We start from the raw sequence: 23,817 nt of genomic DNA, 5'->3' as shown, positions 1-23,817 counted from the left end.
ACTGTAGTTGGACATCAGTAACTTTAGGTGTTGAAGATGAAATAAAAAGTGGAATCTCCATAAACTGTGATTTCCTAGTTATTTTTACTCCTTTCTTTTTCTTTAGCAAGGGGCTTCTGTTTCTTGTATTCAATATTTAAGACTGAGGTCCTGGCTTCAGTAGCTACAACATTCTTATGTGTTGTCTACCACCAAACATCAGAATCAGAATTTTTTGTCTCATAACATACAAGTAAAATAATTAATATGCTGTAAAGGAGACTCATCAGCTTACAATTATAATAGATTATATATGGAACACAATACTTATTGTGACTAAACAGTTTGAATATTTTTTTTTTTCCTGCACAGAAGGTCAGGTCATCATTAAAAAAATTGTCAAATAGAGTAATAACATTTCTATACCAAAGTAATATGTAAATAATTTTCTTTTTATCTTCTCAGTTTCAGCCTTCCAGAAGTTTGTGCCTTTTAACTTATAGCATATTATCATTCTCATATATTGTGGAGTCTGTGTGAAAAGATTGAGTCTGTGTCCAGGAAGCATGAAACTTTCTTTGTTCCTAGATTCATACTTATGCTGGAAGTTATTTGGAAGAAACAGTTCAGGATTATTATCTGTGGAAAAAAATATAAGTATAGTGAAGAACCACTTAGTATATTTAGGTCCCCTAATGGTGGCTGACACAATTCTCTTGACTCTGCACTCCACATGTTTTTTGATAATTCTTTTCTGCAAATTTTACATCTACATCTATAATTTGAAAGCCACATTACGGTGTGTGGTGGAGGTTACTTTGTGTACACTGTCATTTCCCCCTTCTTCTGCCTGTTGTGTTTAGTTCATGGGAAGAACAATTATTTGTAAGCCTCTGTGTGCACTCGAATCTCTCTAATTTTATCTTCATGGTCTTTTCACGAGATGTAGACAGGAGGAAGCAATACTGTATATCAGATGACTCTCCTTGGAATGGACTACACTGTGGTGCACTACACCTCTCTACTAGTGCCTGCCACTGGATATGGCTGAGCATCTCTGTGAAGCTTTCACGCTTACTAAATGAACCTCTAACAAAACACGCTGCTCTATTTCCTCTGACAAGAAGTGTTTTGTAAGTTACTTCCTTTGTTGATGGACTAAATTTCATTTCATGAGGATTTTTCCAATGAATCTGAGTCTGACATCTGCTTACTGGCAATAAATGACATACCAAATGGTAGAATTCTGTGTAGTATTGATACGGAAACAGATATGAATGAATGTCAAGTTTATTTGTGTGGCCATCATCTGCAGCAAGCACAGAAATACCTGTTTAGTAAATTGCAGCAAGAAAAGGCAGTTTTTATTTACAAAATGAATATAAATTAATGTATAAGAGAGGAAATGGAAGCCAATGACTGCTTTTTGTTTCTTTGTTTTGCACATAATTAGAACCAAACTTCATTCTGTGTTAATCCTTGTGGAATAAAATTGCACTTGATGAGTAAGAAAAATTAGTTGATCGCATAATTACCGTGCTTTTATGTAAACAAAGCAATTACTTTTGAGGCAATACAGCTTACAAGTATATATATTTGCCTCAAAAGTACACACACACACAGACACACAAACACACACGCACACACACATATATATATATATATATAATTTTGTGTTCAACAGAACATTCTTCATCATGATAAAAGAGTTCCCTGTTGTTGTTGATAAATGTGAAAAATGTTTGTGTATAACGGAAACATGTTTTATATTAATCTGATGAAGTATTGGAGTGGAGTTTGATATATTTTCGTTTTGCGGTTTTTTTATTTTACCATTATTTTGAAGTAATGCATTTACTAGCAATATGTGATAAGTCTGTATTGTTTTCTTTAATTTTTTTGTACAGCATCCCTCTCTTTCACGTTACAAACCAACAATTTTAATAAAACCTGAATTAAACATTGACAGTTTCAGCTTTGTTATATATACTGTTTATTCTTAAGCAACAGACAGGAGGATAACTATGCAGAACAACAATGTTCCTCACGTTACCCTTTATATATCCTTACACAGTTTCTAGACGGTTTATCGCTTCCAGTTTTTTGGGGAATCTAGTACGACGCTGTTCGCATACACAAAGAAAGCTATTGTTATGACATAATGCCCGATAGGTACGCGACAAACCCAACGAACAGGTAATAGAGATACGACATTAATTGACCTGAGCTACTTGCAAAACTACCATAGCTACTTGTGGTAGCCTACGGTAGTTTTAAAAATTCAATTCCTGGTCTTTCCAGGGTCGTAGCTCGTAGCGTCTCGCCGTGCTGCCACTAGATGTCACACGCAGCGGGTTGTCGAGGGAGTGGCAAATGCCGCTGCTTTACGGCAGCCATGTTTCTGCCTACCTGGGGCGGGACGTACGAATGGGAGATAGCCGAGTGCAAACTCCACCTTTATACCTCCGGCATTGAGGCAAAGACATAAGATGAAATTGCCGAAAATACGCTAGTAAACCTGTTTTGAACTATTGTATGCTTACTGGATCCATAATACATCTCCTTAGCGCTATTTACGCTGACAGTATATGGAGTTCAATACCGTACATGTAAGGGATATTTATGGAGCTTCAAATTTCTGCTTAGAAGATCGTTCAGGAGACAAATCAGTGACCTAACATGAACACAGAATACAGATTTGGGTATTTTAAGATTTGTTTTCTGTGGAGGAACGAGCATACGAAATGCGCCAGTATTATTGATGGAATTTTCTGGAAGATTAGTCCGGTTTTAATAAGTGAGGAAATTTAATTTCAGCGCACACTCCTCTGTAGGGCGAAAAATTCATTCTGGGTTATTATTGTTGTCTATAAGTCATTTCACATATCTGTATCAAATTTTATTTTGTTTCTTGTGACCAATAATTGGAAATAAAAAGGGTGTTATCTTAATCAGAAAGTTATGGTTCAATATTTGTTTATCATAATTTGTCCTTAACAAAAATATAGAATCTAAATTAATGTAAAAATGCTGTAGGGGAGATTCGAACCTGAAGCGTTTAAATTACCATTCTTCGAAGCTACGAGCATCTGTTTGACTTCGGTGAAAAATTTAATACTTAATAGAGCTCGGAAATCCTCTCAGCAACTTTTTTCAATTTCTCTTTTATAACATTGTGTCGCACTATACTAGGAAGCGGTTTTTGACTTCTTCTTTTTTAAGTTGTGTCGCACTGTGTTAGGAAACTGGTGATGTTCCAAATGTTTTTCTTTTCTTTATTGTAATTTCATTCCCCTGCCCCATATGGGCAGGGGGGTGGGGGGCTGGCAGCGTCGCAGTCCACTGCTTTTCAGCCAAATGGCTTTACAAAAATACAGGAAGTGAAACTCTTACATAAAACGGGAGATAAAAATAGGGACACAAAATACATATTAATTGGAATTAATTGGAGATGATGTGAGTTAAAATATACACTAATACGGGGACATGCACGGGGGGACAGTTAAAAAGTCGACAAAGTTAAAAGAAAACAGCTGGCAGATGTTTCAAATTTCATAAATATACATAAAGAAATCGAACAGGATCAGTCGACAAGGTCCCCTTATGAGATAAGCGCACTTATATACAATCCTAAGCGTAAAATCTGTACAGACTGATGTCTGACCAGAATGCAAACACATACAGAGTGCGTAACATATCCGACATTTACTCAAAATACATTCCGGTCATTTTCAAAGCTCTGGATAAGAACGACTGGCTATATGCGACATCTACCGGCAAGTTCTAGGTACTGGGGGCGCCACGTCACGAACCGCGACCGCAGAAAACTCGGGATTTAACGCCGAATCTCGTGGGCTAATAGAGTGAACTGGGTTTCACACAATCATGGTTTTCAGAGATTTTCGGTCTCCTGAAATGTCATCATACGCGAGCATGAAACATGTCCCAAAATTATACAACATAAGAAATGTAGGTCAATAGTTCTGTGCATCATTTCGATGACCGCTCCTGAAAACGGGAATGACCTGCGCTTTTTTCCAATCGTTAGGAACGTTTCGCTCATCTTAAGACATACGGTACACTGCTGTTATAAGAGGGCCAAGTTCTTTCGCATAATCTGTGTAAAATCAAATTGGTATCATTTCAGGCCCAGTGGCGTGATCTTTGTTGAGCGCTTTCAGTTGCGTTTATATCCGGTGGTCACTTATTTCGATCTCTGTCTTTTTCTCATTTGTTCGACGATTTAAAGGAGGAAACAGGCTCTACAACGTGATCTTTCTCTGTGAAACAGTTTTGGAAACAGACGTTCAGTATTTCGGCCTTTTCTGTGTCATCCTCTGTTTCAGAGACATTATGAAGAAAATAGATAACTAAAATTTTATTGTCGTTCAACTGTTACAGCAACAGACAACGTCAAGTTGCGATTGTATATAAATATACAGTAGATACACAAAAAAGATTAGTTAATAAAAGCTAAAAACTGTAATAAGTTTCCCATAAAGTACAATATTTAAGTTAAAACGATTTGAACAAAACGTATTGCATTAATAATGTTGTAGAAACTGTGGTACACTCTCCAAAGAATTGCCACTATGCTGTCACATTTTCACATTCATAAAATTCATTAATAGAGTGAAAAGGATTTGTGCAAGTCGAATGGAGCCTACTATTTCATAGCTGTTCAATATTTTATGTAGTCTGCAGTAAGCAGTAGTAGTAGTAGCTTTATTCATCTGTAGACCTTTTTTTACAAGGATATAGGACATGTCAAAATATTTACAATTTTGTGCATAATTTGAAAAACCTGAAAAGGAAGTTTTTCACATGACTGATAATTATTTTGCACAGTGTGTGACCTTTTGTATCTGAAGCTGCTTTAATAATTTTGGGTGGTATTTCATTCCCTCCTACAGCATTTTTATTTCTTGGCTTTACTAATTTTCTTTTCTACATCTTTTAATGTTTCTTTGTCAAATTCATTGGACTCTCAGTCTTGTTCTGATTTGAGCCAAACAATGAAAATCACCTCCATAGGAGTATACATCAGTATCAGATTTTGCTAACTTCACACAGAATTCATTAAAATTTTCCTACATCTGAGCAAGATTTACTATTATTTTGCTTGTATCTTTATTTTAAATCTTTTCTGATTACTATGTTTGACTCCAAGTTCAGATTTGCGAACCTTCCAAATGACATTGAGTTATTTCTATGCTTTTTAATGAATTTAGAGTTTTCCATTCCATTTGCTGCATTTAGAACATTCATAAACAGTTGTTATACGATTTCACATAGTTAATGAACTGAGAACTCTTATTGGATTTCAGCTCAACCTGTATTTGCCTCTTTCTAGAAACTACACTCCTGGAAATTGAAATAAGAACACCGTGAATTCATTGTCCCAGGAAGGGGAAACTTTATTGATACATTCCTGGGGTCAGATACATCACATGATCACACTGACAGAACCACAGGCACATAGACACAGGCAACAGAGCATGCACAATGTCGGCACTAGTACAGTGTATATCCACCTTTCGCAGCAATGCAGGCTGCTATTCTCCCATGGAGATGATCGTAGAGATGCTGGATGTAGTCCTGTGGAACGGCTTGCCATGCCATTTCCACCTGGCGCCTCAGTTGGACCAGCGTTCGTGCTGGACGTGCAGACCGCGTGAGACGACGCTTCATCCAGTCCCAAACATGCTCAATGGGGGACAGATCCGGAGATCTTGCTGGCCAGGGTAGTTGACTTACACCTTCTAGAGCACGTTGGGTGGCACGGGATACATGCGGACGTGCATTGTCCTGTTGGAACAGCAAGTTCCCTTACCGGTCTAGGAATGGTAGAACGATGGGTTCGATGACGGTTTCGATGTACCGTGCACTATTCAGTGTCCCCTCGACGATCACCAGTGGTGTACGGCCAGTGTAGGAGATCGCTCCCCACACCATGATGCCGGGTATTGGCCCTGTGTGCCTCGGTCGTATGCAGTCCTGATTGTGGCGCTCACCTGCACGGCGCCAAACACGCATACGACCATCATTGGCACCAAGGCAGTAGCGACTCTCATCGCTGAAGACGACACGTCTCCATTCGTCCCTCCATTCACGCCTGTCGCGACACCACTGGAGGCGGGCTGCACGATGTTGGGGCGTGAGCGGAAGACGGCCTAACGGTGTGCGGGACCGTAGCCCAGCTTCATGGAGACGGTTGCGAATGGTCCTCGCCGATACCCCAGGAGCAACAGTGTCCCTAATTTGCTGGGAAGTGGCGGTGCGGTCCCCTACGGCACTGCGTAGGATCCTACGGTCTTGGCGTGGATCCGTACGTCGCTGCGGTCCGGTCCCTGGTCGACGGGCACGTGCACCTTCCGCCGACCACTGGCGACAACGTCGATGTACTGTGGAGACCTCACGCCCCACGTGTTGAGCAATTCGGCGGTACGTCCACCCGGCCTCCCGCATGCCCACTATACGCCCTCGCTCAAAGTCCGTCAACTGCACATACGGTTCACGTCCACGCTGTCGCGGCATGCTACCAGTGTTAAAGACTGCGATGGAGCTCCGTATGCCACGGCAAACTGGCTGACACTGACGGCGGCGGTGCACAAATGCTGCGCAGCTAGCGCCATTCGACGGCCAACACCGCGGTTCCTGGTGTGTCCACTGTGCCGTGCATGTGATCATTGCTTGTACAGCCCTCTCGCAGTGTCCGGAGCAAGTATGGTGGGTCTGACACACCGGTGTCAATGTGTTCTTTTTTCCATTTCCAGGAGTGTAGATATTTTTATGCCAGTGGTAATCCACTGTGGTTTATTCGTTCTCTTTCATTGGCGGACTATGGGTGGAAGTGTTTCTTTGAAAACATGTGAAAAGCTGTTTAAAGATGTGTCCAAATTTTTTGGACATGCACTTTCATCTTGTATTGAAAAATCTATATCATTCAATCTGCAACTGAACAAGCATATGTTTTTTTCAGTGAACTGTCTTTTCATGAAACATCTCCATCCATTTCCTTAATTTATTTTTAGTAATAGTTTTCCTGAACATCCAGAGAAACAAACACGTAAATTCGTAAAATTTTTAATTCACCCAATTTGTTTTTAAATTCCAGACAATTCCACGAAGTTTTCAACAGAAACTGTATGAATTTGTCAGATAATCTGCTTTTATTAATACCATAGCACAGGTGAATTCATGTTAAACCGGAAAAAACAAAGCTCAATGTTAAGGAAGTTGTACAGTGTACATACAATTTCACAATGCTTTCACAACAAATGTTCAAAAATGTCTCCACCGAGTTCAACGTATTTCGCTGCACGTGTATGAATAGATTTTGTTGCTCGTTTCAGTTTCACAGTGTTGTTCTTAATTTCGTCTATTGCATTCATAATGCGAGCAAGTAATGCCTCACGTGTATTGACGTTGTCCTCACAAACTATGTCTTTCATGCATCCTCATACACAAAAATCCATTGGTGTTAAATCGGGCGGTCGGGATGGCCACAGACGTGTAGCACCACGAACAATCCATTTCTGGGGAAAATTTCATTTAAATCTGTAGTAACGGCGTTGGTGAAAGTTGGAGGCGCGCCGTCACGTTGTAAATTTATTTGCAATCGCGTAACAAGCGGAACATCTTCGAGCAAACGAGGCATTTCTGCTTGAAGGAATTGTACGTAGGCCTCGCCAGTTAGATGTCCTGGAAAAATGAATGGTCCAATAAAGTGTGTGTTGATTATACCACACCACACATTTATGCTAAATCGCTGCTGGAAATTGCGTTTCACCGTTGCATGTGGATTTGCTTCAGACCATACGTGCTCGTTATGTAAATTGTTTATACCACCGCGAGTAAACTGTGCCTCATCAGCAATTAAAGTGAATTTGTGTAACCGCCGATTAATATTTAACCAGTAGCACAACTCCAAGCCAAGGTCAGGATCTTCCGTACGTAAATGAAGCACTTTTAGGTTATGGTAAGGATACAGATTATTGTACGTCAATGTACGCCATACTTTAGATTGTGAAATCTCTAATCGTTGAGAGATACGTCGTGTACTGGTACCCGGGCTACGTTGAACAGCATCCATAATATCCTCAACATCATCTTCACGCAGCGAGTGCTCGTACTGAATATGAACGCTAGGTAGAGAACGTGTCTTCCGTAACTTTCGAAATACTCCGCTAATGGTTCGTGCATTCGCAATCATCCGAGCTGGATAACGTACGCGATATTCGTTAACTGCAGCTGTAGCATTACCATCACATTTGCTATAAATAAATGCAATATCGGCATATTCCTCTGTCGTAAATTTGAAAGGCATCCCTATTTCATAAGTAATCTACAAATTGCAACAGGTACCAAGTGGTTTCACTTAAATACACTGTTGTTATTATGTGGTTTCACTGAAAACTACAGAAAACTAGCGCGTTTCAAGGTTAGGAAACGACTGAAACAACTCACTAACGTTTGCCAACAGTGACATAAACGTTTCTAAATTCTTAATGAATTCTCTGGGTGTCCTGGAAAACTACTGCAGATACACGTTTGGGAGATGTTTTATTGGACTCACCAGACCAATAACAACAAAATAAATGGAAATCGTGCTTTACTTTAATCTCGTACAGTTTTTCGATGGCTTCATATTAGCGAAGTTGCTAAATTTCAAGCAAAATCTTTTATTTGACGAAACTCCGTAACTAAACATTTGCGGACCTATGATTATATGAACTTTTTTTCTTTAGTTTCACTTATAGAATAACATATAAAAATATTTTCATATCTTCGTGAATTACCCTGTATATATTAAGCTCTCAAACATATTTTTTTACTTCAAAGCAATTAGTTCTGGCAAGTTAAATTTGCCAAAATAGGATAGGATTCTGTATCATTGCAGTGATGGTCAGTTGTTGATACAGTGTAGACAACATTTTTTTTAAAAGCTCCGTAAACTTTCCCGGCGTAGTAACTGGTTTTATTCATGACGGGTCTCCAGCCGGAACATCTCGTCATCTGGATACAATTCTGTTCTTAATGAATGTCTTGTTTTTTCGCATCTTAAAAGTTCTCCTCTATGGTGGAAGCTGAAAAACATCACGTATTGTGCATTGCTTGAAGTATATGTGCAGAAAAAGTGGTGTAAGGGAGAGTAGCGAACCAAGAAGATGGTATACCTAGGAACACATAATGCTCTTTGGTAGGTACTTCAACCTAGTCACGAAGGAATACACACTAGAAACTACCATAAGTGGTTTCCACAATTTTTTTACAGATTTTATTTTTGTTAGAAATGAGGTTGTGTTTTGTTCAGATTTTGTAAATATTTCGAGTTCTACCCGTTTAACTGCTGTGTGATGTAGTAAAGGCATTTGGAATATGTTTTAAATTATCCAGTTACAGGATTTTGTTGTGAGTAAAATGCTATACATTTTTTGAATTATTTGTATGAAATGTGGACAGTGAAGCCATACTTCATCGTTCGTGTACCGTGTTGTACTTTGAAACAGAAGGTAGCGTTTAGCATGGAACATGTGGTACTTGTTAATGAACTGAGCTTCTTTAATGTCTCAGAAACTTTACCTGTCTCGAAAATGAAAATGTGTGCTAGTGTCCAACAGTTAGTATTTCAAAATGTACTTAAACTTGTAAATGGTTTTTAATAAAACTGCACTTCCGCTCAATTTGATATCACTTACTAGTAACACGTGTGTAGCAGAATAATAATGTTACAAATAGGCGATTAAATATAGTATTGACAAATTTTCTCGTTTTCGAGGCTTTTGAATTTCAACAGAATATTTGTACCTAGGTACATGACCATGTTGAATCTTGGAAAATATTGCCACATTTAGAAAAACCTTAATTTTCGGCATTTATTTATGTAATTTCAGAAAAACGCTGCTGCACGTGAGAAGTGAACCAAGGTACAACACTCTCTCATATTCCATAAGAAAACATTATGCGGCAGATACAAAATATAATAAAGTGATTTTGCGTAATAAGAGACTTCTTTTTTAGGTTGTACCGTAAGGAGGTCGCACTTGGAAAAAGTGGAATTTGCGGAGATTAATTGTGGCTGCAATGGGCAGGGAGGGCCTTTTCGCAGTCCTGTACGCTGCCTCGGCAGTCTTGTCCGTCGTGACGGTCGCTGCATCCACCACCGTGTGGCTCCACTGGAGTGAGATCCTGGACAACTGCGCCTCCAGATACTGCGGCTGCATACTTAATGGGGAAAGTTCACCCATCATGTTCAGTGGCGGAGAAATCCAGCTGTGCCATTTTGTGTCATTTGCGCCGCTGCCTGTTTTTGCAATAGCTCTGATTTTGAGCTGTTACTATGGCTATAAGGCCTGCATGTACAAGAAAGTAACCAGAAGTACTTCTAAAAGAAGGTATCATGTTTTTCACCCTTACCATTGTTATTTACTTCGTTATAAATGAATGCAGAGAACCTATATTATGCTACCTGTCTCTAACATTGTGACTCACACTCTCAAATTATTAGTGACCTTAACTGTCATTGATGAAACATCCTCATGACAACAAATTGTTATCAGACATTTATGTTCAGGCATACATCACTATTGGGCAGTAGTAAATCTGACTTGCAATATACAGGGTGTTTCACAATTCATAGTACAAACTTTTAGAGGTTGTAGAGAGGACTTGGTAGATCAAGTTTTACATAGGAACCCATGTGTGAGAACGTTATCCAACGACGTTACAGAGAGACGAAGTTACAGGCGCCTGTAAATGTTATATATATACAGGGTGATTCCCTGACGATCTTACAAGACTTGCAAGGATGGCGGAGGCGGATAAACATATCAATTTGAGGTAAGGTCCTTGGTCCGGAAACCGTCGAGTCGAAAGTACAAGCGAAAATCATTCGATACCTCTCACAGTGGCACTGAAGTTGGTAAAAATGTAGGGTATGGAACTTTAACAGGTGCCAGTATGGAGCAAGACAAGAAAAAATGCAGTCTAAAAAGCATCGTGAGGAGCTGTAAGTACTTGTTCAGCTTCTCTAGAATGAAACACATCTCCACTATAGAACAAGTGCTCATAGCCCCTCAGGTGTGCATTTTGGAGCCCGTGTTTACTAGACGAAATTTGTCACATCTTCACGAAATCACCCCGTGGCGCTCTGTAGCGTCTTTGGATGACGTTTGCGGAGGTGGATTCCTACGTACAATTTGGTCTACCAAGTCCCCTCTACAACCTCAAGAAGTGTGAAACATGTATTGCGAAACAATCTGTAAATCAATATGTTTCAGTCCTGCATAGCTCTGTGTGAAATTGTTATTGTGGCTTCCAAGTTAAACTAAAATCATTAAAAAAATAAAATCTTGCTTTGAGTTATTCTAGTGCCAGCAGTCGATATTTGATAGAGAAGTTAATATTCTGCAATTCGAGATATTGAATGACTAAAGATTTGTAAAGAATTTTGACTTCAGCAGACTTCACATAAAACACACTGTTAATCTTTATTAGTCGCCTTATTTTAAAGAATTTGACAAATGCAAATTGTTATTTGATTGTTCATAACATAACCTTTCATTGAACTGCACGGAGAAATAGTACTGCAACTCTCGCTTCAGATATCGGCAATCACATCAGGGTATAGTTCATTTAAAACTGAGGTATTAACGACTTACGTGAGTAATGGATAATGCCTACTGGGATAGGCTCTAAGTTATAAAAAAACACGCTGCAGTGCCAACAAAGATTTTGTATGCAGTTGAATGCACGCTTCGCTCCAAAATGAGAACGAGAGACCCGACTGTACAACATGCAAAATACTTAGCTGCGATTTTCCACTTGTTCATTGTCAGGTTTCATTGTTCACTGCACAGCACAGAACACCAGGAGCTGCATCTGTAGCACCATGTGAATATTTTGACAGCAAGAAGCAACTCCTCCAGTCTTCTTTGTAAGGCTATCTTCCGTACGCGAGATTACCGCAATCTGTGTAGGTGAATATCGCTATCACAAGACTTCCGTCATCTCAATGCACAAAACTTCAGCCTGCGTGTATTTGTGCTCACAGAATTCGAAAAGGAGTCGCTTGATTGAGTTGAAATTTTGACAAAACGTTGCATTCGAATAATCGCGTGGTCTTATTTATTTATTTTTTAAATGTATGTTGTTGTTGTGGTTTTCAGTCCAGAGACTGGTTTGATGCAACTCTCCATGCTGCTCCATCCTGTGCAAGCTTCTTCATCTCTCAGTACCTACTGCAACCTACATCCTTCTGAATCTGTTTAATGTATTCATCTCTTGGTCTCCCTCTGCGATTTTTACCCTCCGCGCTGCTCTCCAATACTAAGTTGGTGATCCCTTAATGCCTCAAAATATGTCCTACCGACCGATCCCTTCTTCTAGTCAAGTTGTGCCACAGATTTTTCTTTTCCCCAAAACTATTCAATACCTCCTCATTAGTTATGTCATCTAGCCATCTAACCCTCAGCATTCTTCTGTAGCATCACATTTCGAAAGCTTCTATTCTCTTCTTGTCCAAACTATTTATCGTCCACGTTTCACTTCCATACATGGCTACACTCCACACAAATACTTTCAGAAACGACTTCCTGACACTTAAATCTATACTCTATGTCAACAAATTTCTCTTCTTTAGAAAAGCTTTCCTTGTCATTGCCAGTCTACATTTTATATCCTCTCTACCTCGGCCATCATCAGTTATTTTGCTCCCCAAATAGCAAAACTCCTTTACTACTTTAAGCGTCTCATTTCCTAAACTAATACCCTCAGCATCACCCGATTTAATTTTACTACATTCCATTATCCTCGTTTTGTTTTTGTTGACGTTCATCTTATATCCTCCTTTCATGACACTGTCCATTCCATTCTACTGCTCTTCCAGGTCCTTTGCTGTCTCTGACAGAATTACAATGTCATCAACGAACCTCACAGATTTTGTTTCTTCTCCATGGATTTTAATTCCTACTCCGAATTTTCTTTTGTTTCCTTTATTGCTTGCTGAATATACGGATTGAATAACATCGGGGAGAGGCTACAACCCTGTCTCACTCCCTTCCCAACCACTGCTTCCCTTTCATGTCCCTCGACTCTTATAACTGCCATCTGGTTTCTGTACAAATTGTAAATAGCCTTTCGCTCCCTATATTTTACCCCTGCCACCTTTAGAATTTGAAAGAGAGTATTCCAGTCAACATTGTCAAAAGGTTTCTCTAAGTCTACAAATGCTAGAAACTTAGGTTTGCCTTTCCTTAATCTAGCTTCTAAGATAAGTCATAGGGTCAGTATTGCCTCACGTGTTCTAACATTTCTACGGAATTCAAACTGATCTTCCCCGAGGTCGGCTTGTGCCAGTTTTTCCATTCGTCTCTAAAGAATTCGTGTTAGTATTTTGCAGCCGTGAGTTATTAAACTGATAGTTCGGTAACTTTCACACCTGTCTACACCTGCTTTCTTTGGGATAGGAATTATTATATTCGTCTTGAAGTCTGAGGTTATTTCGCCTGTCTCATACATCTTGCTCACCAGATGGTAGAGTTTTGTCAGGCCTGGCTCTCCCAAGGCTATCAGTAGTTTTAAGTAAATATAAATATATATGTACTATATAAAAGGGATACATGTTACCATATATATCAAAAAGTTCTTGACTGACTTACTTCAAATTTTAAACGATGCGCTACTAAGTGTTCTTACAGACAGAGACTATAAATTTTTTTGAACAACAGTGTACAGATTGTGTGTTTAAACTGACTGCAAGGAAGAAAATGCTCTGCTGTAAAAACGTACAGTTTCGTTTCCTTTGTCACATACAGTTTTAACTGCGATAGCGCGACATTTAAATCATTTGACAAATTGTTTCTCGTGTACACATTCTTTCCCACTATGTAAATTTGTAACATAAATTGTATACACAACAATATTCTGCTTCGTTTTCGTCCGCACAGCCGATTTTCACAGAAAACGGGAAAGCTGTGTTTCCGGCTCATCAGCTTATAATTGGAATACTACTACAGAATTAGAATTTCCCAGAAGAATAACCAAGGCTTACAGTCAGAGGGCGAATTTGCGGGAGGGGGGGGGGGGGGGGTAGGGGAAGAGGACAAGGACGCATCGGTGCAAGGAAAAGGAGACAGAAGAAGAAGGAGATTGGCAGAGAGGGGAGGGGTAGGAGGAGATGGAGAGGGGCAAGGAGAAGATGGATAGGAACTGCGGGAAAGAAGATTACGATGTACAGCCAATTGGAATACACTTCAGAAACGTGCGCTTTCTCTTTTCTTCCTTTTCAGTGTAACCAGACGGAGCCACAGCAAGGCGAGGCCGGGTACAGCTAGTGTACTTGTAAAACGAGAGACTACATTTTTATGTGCATATTTTTAGTTATTTTCATATTTATTTAAAATGTTAACACTATTCATGATCACTGAAACAAGTGCGGTAGATCCTGTGATGTAGTGGACGATCTATCAAAGGATTGTGAGGCTGCAACCACACGCGAGGAAGTGGGGGAGGGAGGGGAATCGGATGCGCGCGCACCTCCACCGCCCGATCAATAAGTGTGGCCACCTGTCGCCCACGGCTACAAGCGCTGCCCTTACTTCTAGAACCAAATCATAATTCGATACTCATCAGCGAAGGAAAATTACTTCTATCGGCTCGATTTTACGTGCATATGCGAGGAGTGAATAAGTGTCTGTTTGTGTCTATGGGTGGGGGCGAGAATCTACTGCCTTCCATTCCCCGCTCTTCCCCTTCGTTCGCCGGCCTACTCATCTATTCTTCGGCCATATTGTCATCTTGTCAAAAATTTGTTGGCATACTATTGTGTTACAGCGATTCTGAAATCTAAAGTATGGACATATTCTACCAAAATCAATGACACCGCGACAAAGTGCAACAAACGTTTTAAAACTGAAGTTTTGTGGCGATACCGTACGTCCAGTTTATTGAAATACGCTAGTAACAGTACTTAATTTGTAAAACTGAACGCAGCTCATGAACTATACAACCCCTACCCCCCCCCCCCTCCCCCAACCTCACTCCACTCGCCTGGTCCCCTGTTATAAACATCTGTGATAATTTTTTTTTTTTTTATAGAAAATACTATTCTGAGATTCAAATTTGACAATACAATTGCTTACAATCTCACCAATGAAACCATAAGACTTCAGAAAGAAATTTTCACTCTGCAACGGAGTGTGCGCTGATATGAAACTTCCAGGCAGATTAAAACTGTGTGCCAGACCGACACTCGAACTCGGGACCTTTGCCTGCAGGAGACCTTGGAGAACTTCTGTGAAGCTTGGAAGGAAGGAGACGAGGTACTGGCGGAATGAAGGCTGTGGGGACGGGTCGTGAGTTTAGCTTGGGTAGCTCAGATGGTAGAGCAGAAAGGCCTCGAAAGGCAAAGGTCTCGAGTTCGAGTCTTGGGTATACCACGCGCGCGCGCACACACACTCACACACACACAAACAAACAACACCTCGCCCCATGCCCCTGCTCATCGCATAACGCTGCTTTCACGTTCACTCGTACTGATGCAGCAGCTAATTATAGTTACGTTCTAATTTGATACACGTCTGCTATTTTAAATGTTCGGTACCGACTTGTTCCAGAGAGTTAAAAAGAATTTCTGTAAGGTATTGGAACACCGTTCCGGCTGAAATTAAGCGCTGGCCAGTACTCACGGAATGGTTTTGCTGTCAATTTGCAATATAAAAAAGTTAGATCTGCAACATAGATTATGACTGATAGTAGGAATGGGTGTTAAAATTAACAGAGAATATTGTGGTTTGTATTGCACTAATTTTTCTGACGAGCATAAAAAAGTTAATTTTCAGAGTACTTCTTAGAGCCGTGATCCTCAATATTTGTTACTTTAGAGCCAATAGTGACATAGTGGTGTGTCACCTCGGGCCGTATATGTGCCGAAATTATTAATTAGTAAGTAACCTACATAAATTAGTACCGTATGTGCCCCGAATAGACTAGTTATACTGAGGGCGCGACAGGTTGCCGAGTCCCAAGTACGCATTGTTAAATGTCGGCACCATTTGGAAAACTTCCTATTGATTGTTCTATGTTTCAGATTGCTGCAACCCTAAAGTTGTGGCAGTGTAACTACCTGGCGAAGTGTTGTTTTTTCTATGTGAGCGGATAACCAACTGATTAATAACAGCAATTGTACTTACGCAACATGGGAAATGCTTAATAGATGTTTTGAATGTCATTTTCTTCTACTCATAGCGTTCTACGTGGTGGTTGTAATTGAAGTGCAACTACTCACGGAGGTCCAGATGGAAAGTAATGATCGTGTGGCAGCGAAACTTAATGGATACGCTAACACGTTAACGCGAAATCGATTCACGCTGGAAAAGAATTTGGTTCAAATTTTCGCAACCAGGTGCAAATCTGGCGCTGTACAGTATCTCGTCGACGTCTCTGGTGCTCATACTGAACAAATTGTCTATGTGGTCGTTGATAATAGAATCAACATTATACCTTTCAAACTTGTTTGACCTTTTCTGCGCACCTTCTTTCGTCATCCATTAGATATGAAAACATTTCTACACGTCTTTCTTGGATTCACAGGGCCAGATTTGCACCTGCTGAACAAAATCGGAACTATTTGTTCCACCGTAAATCAGTTTCACAATAACGTATTGGAATATCTACCAAATTTCGCTGCCATACGATAATTACAGCCCACAGTGGACATTGTGAGTGGCTGCATTTTAGTTATATCGACCTGGTATTACAACAGCGTTGATTAATTTTATGTCCCTTGCTACAAATAAGTACATCATTTGAAGATAACCGTCTCTATAACGCAGATTCACGGAACTACTTTACTTCCGCGTCAAAATGTATACTTTTAAATGTTGGGCTCCATAATCTTCCCTTTCTGTGCAGCGACCGTAGAATATAAAACTATAAAGATTGTTGTAACCAGCGATTGGTTGCTAAATTCTTTATAATTTTAAAATTTATACTGTAGCAGCTGATCAGAACGAGTCTCGCACACCTGTGAGTTGTCAGGAGCGGAAGTCAGACTAAGACACACGCCCCCTACCACAACCTCTAAGCCATCCGTGATCTGCTCTATTAAGTAAGCGACCAACTTTACTTAGCTCACTACCGAAGTCACTAGCGTCAATTAAAATTAATCACGTCTTAAAATTTTACGGTCTCTGTAAGAATTTTTGTTTGTTACTGAGCAGGAAAATTACACTCTTAAGAAGCTCTTAAAGTCTGTCGGTGGTTTTGTATTTGGCTGTTAGTTGCTAGACGGAAATGCAGTTGAGATCTGCAGGCCGTACGAATAGTCGATTCGGGCAGCATGCGGGCCGCAGTCCTCAGTTTGACGACGACTGTTTTAGGGTGATCGGAAATATCGATGTATAAATAAAATATAAAAATACGGAAAATTTTGGGAGCATAGCTTGATTCGTTCATAAATGTCTGCTGAAATACACTAAAGTGCCAAAGAAACTGGTACACCTGCCTAGTATCGCGTAGGGCCCCCACGAGCACGCAGAAGTGCCGCAACACGACGTGGCATGGACTAGACTATGTCTGAAGTAGTGCGGGAGGGAACTGACACCATGAATTTTACAGGGCTGTCCATAAATACGTAAGAGTACAAGTGTGTGGAGATCTCTTCTAAACAGCACGTTGAAAGGCATCCCAGATGTGCTCAATAAAGTTCATGTCTGGGAAGTTTGGTGGCCAGCGGAAGTGTTTAAACTTAGAAGAGTGTTCTGGAGACACTCTGTAGCAATTCTTGACGTGTGCGGTGTCGCATTGTCCTGCTGGAATTGTCCAAGTCCGTCGGAATGCACAATGGACGTTAATGGATGCAGGTGACCAGACAGGATGCTTACGTACTTGTCACCTGTCAGAGTCGTATCTAGACGTATCATGGGTCCCATATCACTCCAACTGCACACGCCCCACACCATTACAGAGCCTCCAGCAGTACGAACAGTTCCCTGCTGACATGCAGGGTCCATGGATTCATGAGTGTGTCCCGATACCCGTACACGTTCATCCGCTTGATGCAATTTGAAACGAGTTTCGTCCAACCAGGCAACGTGTTTCCAGTCATCAACAGTCCAATGTCGGTGTTGACGGGCCCAGGCGAAGCGTAAAGCTTCGTATCGTGCAGTCATCAAGGGTACACGGGTGGGCCTTCGACACCGAAAGCCTATATCGATGATGTTTCGTTGAATGGTTCGCACGCTTACACTTGTTCATGGCCGAGCACTGAAATCTGCAGAAATTTACGGAAGGGTTGCACTTCCGTCACGTTGAACGATTCTCTTCAGTCGTCTTTTGTCTCGTTCTTGCAGGATCTTTTTCTGGGCGCAACGATGTCGGAGATTTGATGTTTTACCAGGTTCCCGATATTCACGGTACACTTGTGAAATGGTCGTAGGGGAAAATCCCGACTTGATCGCTACCTCAGAGATCTATGTCCCATCGCACGTGCGCCGATTATAACGTCACGTTGAAACTCACTTAAATCTTGATAACCTTTCATCGTGGCAGCAGTAATGTAACAACTGTGCCAGACACTTGTTGTCTTATACAGGATGGTCCATTGATCGTGACCGGGCCAAATATCTCACGAAATAAGCGTCAAACGAAAGAACTACAAAGAACGAAACTTATCTAGCTTGAAGGGGGAAACCAGATGGCGCTATGGTTGGCCCGCTCGATTGCGCTGCCATAGGTCAAACAGATATCAACTGCGTTTTCTAAAGTAGAAACCCCTATTTCTTATTACATATTCGTGTAGTACGTAAAGAAATCTGAATGTTTTAGTTGGACCACTTTTTTCACTTTGTGGTAGATGGCGCTGTAATAGTCACAAACATGTGGCTCACAATTTTAGACGAACAGTTGGTGATAGGTAGGTTTTTTTTTTTTTTAAATTAAAATGCAGAACGTAGGTACGTTTGAACATTTTATTTCGGTTGTTCCAGTGTGATACACGTACCTTTGTGAAATTATCATTTCTGAGAAGGTGATTACCTGTAAACACCACATTAATGCAATAAATGCTCAAAATGATGTCCGTCAACCTCAGTTCATTTGGCAATACGTGTAACGACATTCCTCTCAACAGCGAGTAGTTCGCCTTCCGTAATGTTCGCAGATGCATTGACAATGCGCTGACGCGTATTGTTAGGAGTTGTCGGTGGATCACGGTAGCAAATATCCTTCAACTTTCCACACAGAAAGAAACCCGGGGACGTCAGATCCGGTGAACGTGCGGGCCAATCCACCTGTCATGAAATATGTTATTCAATACCGCTTCAACCGCACGCGAGATATGTGCCGGACATCCATCATGTTGGAAGTACATAGCCATTCTATCATGCAGTGAAACATCTTGTAGTAACATCGGTAGAACATTACGTAGGAAATCAGCATACATTGCACCATTTAGATTGCCATCGATAAAATAGGGGCCAATTATCCTTCCTCCCATAATGCCGCACCATTCATTAACCCGCCAAGGTCGCTGATGTTCCACTTGTCGCAGCCATTGTGGATTTTCCGTTGCCCAGTAGTGCATATTATGCCGGTTTACGTTACCGCTGTTGGTGAATGACGCTTCGTCGCTAAATAGAACGTGTGCAAAAAATCTGTCATTGTCCCGTAATTTCTCTTGTGCCCAGTGACATAACTGTACACGACGTTCAAAGTCGTCGCCATGCAATTCATGGTGCATAGAGATATGGTACGGGTGCAATCGATGTTGATGTAGCATTGTCAATACCGACGTTCTTGAGATTCCCGATTCTCGCGCAATTTGTCTGCTACTGTTGTGCAGATTAGCCGTGACAGCAGCTAAAACACCTACTTGTGCATCATCATTTGTTGCAGGTCGTGGTTGACGTTTCACATGTGGCTGAACACTTCCTGTTTCCTTAAATAACGTAACCATCCGGCGAACGGTCCGGAGACTTGGATGATGTCGTCTAGGATGCCGAGCAGCATACATAGCACACGCCCGTTAGGCATTTTGATCACAATAGCCATACATCAACACGATATCGAACTTTTCCGCAATTGGTAAAAGGTCCATTTGAACACGGGTAATGTATAACGAAGCAAATACCGCCCGCACTGGTGGAATGTTACGTGATACCACGTACTTATACGTTTGTGACTATTACAGCGCCATCTATCACAAAACGAAAAAAGTGGTCCAACTAAAACATTGATATTTCTTTACGTACTACATGAATATCTAATAAAAATGGGGCTCCTATTTAAAAAAAAAAAACGCAGTTGATATCCGTTTGACCTATGGCAGCGCCAACTATCGGGCCAACCATAGCGCCATCTGGTTTCCCCCTTCGAGCTAGACAAGTTTCGTTCTTTGTAGTTTTTTCGTTTGACGCTTATTTCGTGAGATATTTGGCCCGGTCACTGTCAATGGACCAGCCTGTAGACGTTGCTGGCCGCAGCGCCTTATTCTGCCCGTTTACATCTCTCTGTATTTGAATACGCATGCCTATACCAGTTTCTTTGGCGCTTCAGTGTACTTTATACAGTTTAAAAATGAACAGAAGTTCAAATGTTGCCGGAATCTGGAAGGTATTGTATATATCGTGTATTGATAAAAAGGTTCCGTTACACCTTCTTTCCTTATAGTGAGTGTAGGAAAGGCGAGTGGTGGTGCGACCCTGTGGTGCGCCAAGACGTTAAGAAGATACCGTTCAATCAACAAGCATTTCTTTTGGAGAGTTTTACAATCTCCCTGCCTTCTTCTGAGTGCGGCCTTGCAGCGGTCGTGCTGTGTCCGCGTTGGACAGAGGCGCGGGCTAGGTAGGGCACCAGTGTTCGGCGAGCCGTCAGCTGGAGCGGCCCCTCGCGTTGTCTGGGGTCAGTGCTGCAGCCTGTTGCATCTGTGCACGACTGTCGGAGCCTCGGAGCTCCAGCTGAGTGTAGCTGCGCTCAGGTTCGGCTCAGCGACTCTGCATGCTCGTGTTGTCTGTTGTGGTGGCGTGTAGGCGGAAGACCCAACACCGACCCGGCGGACAGCGTTAGACGCAGTCCCAGCGTGCAGCCAGTAAGGCAGAACTCTCACTGCTCAGGAAAGCTGGCACAGACGGCCTGCTCCCAAGTTGAGCAGCTCGCAGACGGGCAAACCGGTTCTCCATTCACGGAAGTCGCTCTGGCCGTCATCTTCAGTTAAAGTGCGCGTCATTTATGTTGGCGGCCGAGTTTAGGTTCGTTCTGCGCATCTGACGTCACAAAACACAGTCAGCCAATGAACAGAGAACGACGTTGCCAGATCTCGACTGCAGTGCATAGCATGGACGAGTGTCTTCAGTATTAGAAACGTTCAGTCATAAATAAAGTAATAGAACAAAAGCAACGTCTTGATAGCAGACTTTCTTTTATAGAAAGTTTGGAAAAAGCGTTCTTTATACCAATTGCTTCATATTCTATTAATTAATTAAACCAAACAAGCAATAAGACTCCTAATTCAGGCGATAGGAAGGAAAGGTGTTTGTATCAATCTCACGAACCGCTTTTTCGCACTAAAGAAGAGCGGTAATTGTTTATTTCCTATTGTACTTCGACGAAGCGTGAGTAATTCATAGTCACACCAAAAGTGTTTGTCAGTATTTTGCGTAACGTGTTAGACTCCTTACTGTGCTCTGTAGGCAGACGATCTGCGTTAGCGTAATGTGAAAGGTTATGAGTTCAAACCTTGTGCGGAACTTAAACTTTTAATTATTTAAAAATGTGAAAGGTTATGAGTTCAAACCTTGTGCGGAACTTAATCTTTTAATTATTTAAAAACAATGTCGAAGTGCCTTACTTCATGAATTATATTCGTTTGAATGCAATTTTTTGAAATTTCTAGTGCTTTGTCTCTTCATTAACCCTTTCGCTGCTGCAGACACGTGCTCCCCGCATTCCGCGCTGTGCGCAATTTTATCACTGCACTGCTCGCCTGTGCAGACACATGGTGTTCCCACCACTTTGACACACTTATCATTCGATTTCACAAAAACTATTTGGCCCAAAAATTTGATTTTTACACGTCTTCTTGACTGATGCCTTCCCCCCATAAACGACTTAATTTTGTTTCGATGTTCAACGCAGTTATTATGCAGCATTAAATATAGTAAAACACTGCACGAAATTTTGAAGAGTTTGCAGAGGTAGAAGTCCATAGCGTATACTTTCCGTATGGTCGATTTTAGTTGCCACAATCTTGAGAATGAAATGTGGACAAGATACCTAAATTTCATATAAAATTTACTGTATAACAATATCTCATTTAATTTAAGTACCACATAGGTGTCGTATGTAATATTGAGAAATATTCCGTCTTTCGCGACTGGACAGGAATGCAGCTCACAAAGATGTACTTCCCTCCACAGCCGAAAATCTGTAGACTCGTAGCAGCAAACTCCAATCTGGTGGCAGTTGGTAAAACTTCGTCGCACTCACTCGGTCCACCTGCAACTATTAGAGCTGGCCTTTGTTCGGTATCATTGATGCAGAGGAAGTGGCCAGATCGAGAGTGATTGGAAGGAAGGGAGTTGAGGGGAGTGCGATATGATGCTCCTTTACTGGTGACCAAATGTGCTCCCGTTTTCTGAGCCTGTCAGCGTTCTTGGCTGGTCCAATGTTCAGTTTCGGAGCTTTACGGCGTTCTTTTATTCAAAGTTCGCAGCCTGAAAGGCGTTCTTGCGTTGTCCATACTTGTAGTTACTACATAGCGTTCTTTCTGCACTGCACTGTTGCCAAGGTGCTGAATTACGTGTGTTCCTGATGCTCTCTTTCCCATAGTCTGAGGCAGAGAGCTCCCTGCTCGTTTGTACTGCAGCTCTTCCAAGTCCTGACTCTGATTATGCAGACTTTGTGTATTCGACGTCCCTGCTCCACTTAGTGTTGTCCCGTCGGTTTCAACAACATTTTATTCCTCACTTAATTACTATTCTGCTGCGCAACAACGTTTAATCAACATGGTTCAATAAGGTGTCTGTGCAACTTAAGTTTACTTTTAGAAACTCTGAAAATTAGGTTCAGGAGTTAGTCTATCATTAGAAGGGGTGCGCAGCCATTCTAGCACACGAATTAAAGCAACAGCTCATTATACCTATGGTTGGTACAGTCATTACAATTTTCGAAACTATTACTTCCTTTTCTTTCTTTTAGAGTGAGAATCTGTCAATTTAATTCTCGTTATTTACATAGGTACTACGAAAAATAAACTATAGAAGCCTCCAATTTGTACTAATGACAAAGCTATAAGAGCGTCATTGCTGTCTGTCGTTGAACACACAAATCTTCAAAACTAATAGAGGAACTTTCATGGGGTTTTCGCAGGTAACTTTGAGCATAGGTTTGGACGCCATACAGGCTTTAGTTCATTAAAATCGGATCATGAAAAGAAGATATTCATACATATCATCAGGTATAGCGACCCAGATGCCTTCTACAGGCGAATTTGGCCGCCAAGACATCAACGTCAGTCCACTATAATGCCCCTCAAAGCACTGTTCCGGCTGCGAGACATGGACATCTATACTGCTGAGACGTGACATCGCCGTCGGGAAAGACATCAGGCATGAAGGGATGCAGGTGGTTCCCAGCTGTCAGCGTGCCTTCGATTACTACCAAAGATCCCACGCAAGCGCAGGAGAATGTCTCTCATAGCGTAATACTGCTCCCCTAGCCTGCGTCCGTGGAGCGCTGCACGTTTCGAGCCGCCGTTGACGCACACGACGACGTTCGTGGAGACGTCCGTCCGCCTAGCGTAGCAAAAATGCGATTCACCCGAACAGCCGACACGTTTCC

The 23,817-nt window shown here is 41.4% G+C and overlaps 1 protein-coding gene across 1 annotated transcript in view; it reads left to right on the top strand.

Annotated features, from left to right (window-relative positions):
- The window catches only part of LOC126459874 (uncharacterized), a 50,531-nt gene that overhangs the window by 13,591 nt on the left and 13,123 nt on the right, over positions 1-23,817 (top strand). Inside the window, exon 2 of the mRNA XM_050095888.1 lies at positions 10,003-10,376. Within this exon, the coding sequence (XP_049951845.1) occupies positions 10,066-10,376 (311 nt within the window). The 5' untranslated portion in view covers positions 10,003-10,065. The remainder of the gene's footprint in view (positions 1-10,002; positions 10,377-23,817) is intronic.

Source organism: Schistocerca serialis, chromosome 1 (assembly GCF_023864345.2).
Source record: "Schistocerca serialis cubense isolate TAMUIC-IGC-003099 chromosome 1, iqSchSeri2.2, whole genome shotgun sequence".
NCBI classification, from domain to species: Eukaryota; Metazoa; Arthropoda; class Insecta; order Orthoptera; family Acrididae; genus Schistocerca; species Schistocerca serialis.
The sequence above is the reverse complement of the archived record's forward strand: the minus strand, read 5'-3'. Positions and strand labels throughout refer to the sequence as shown.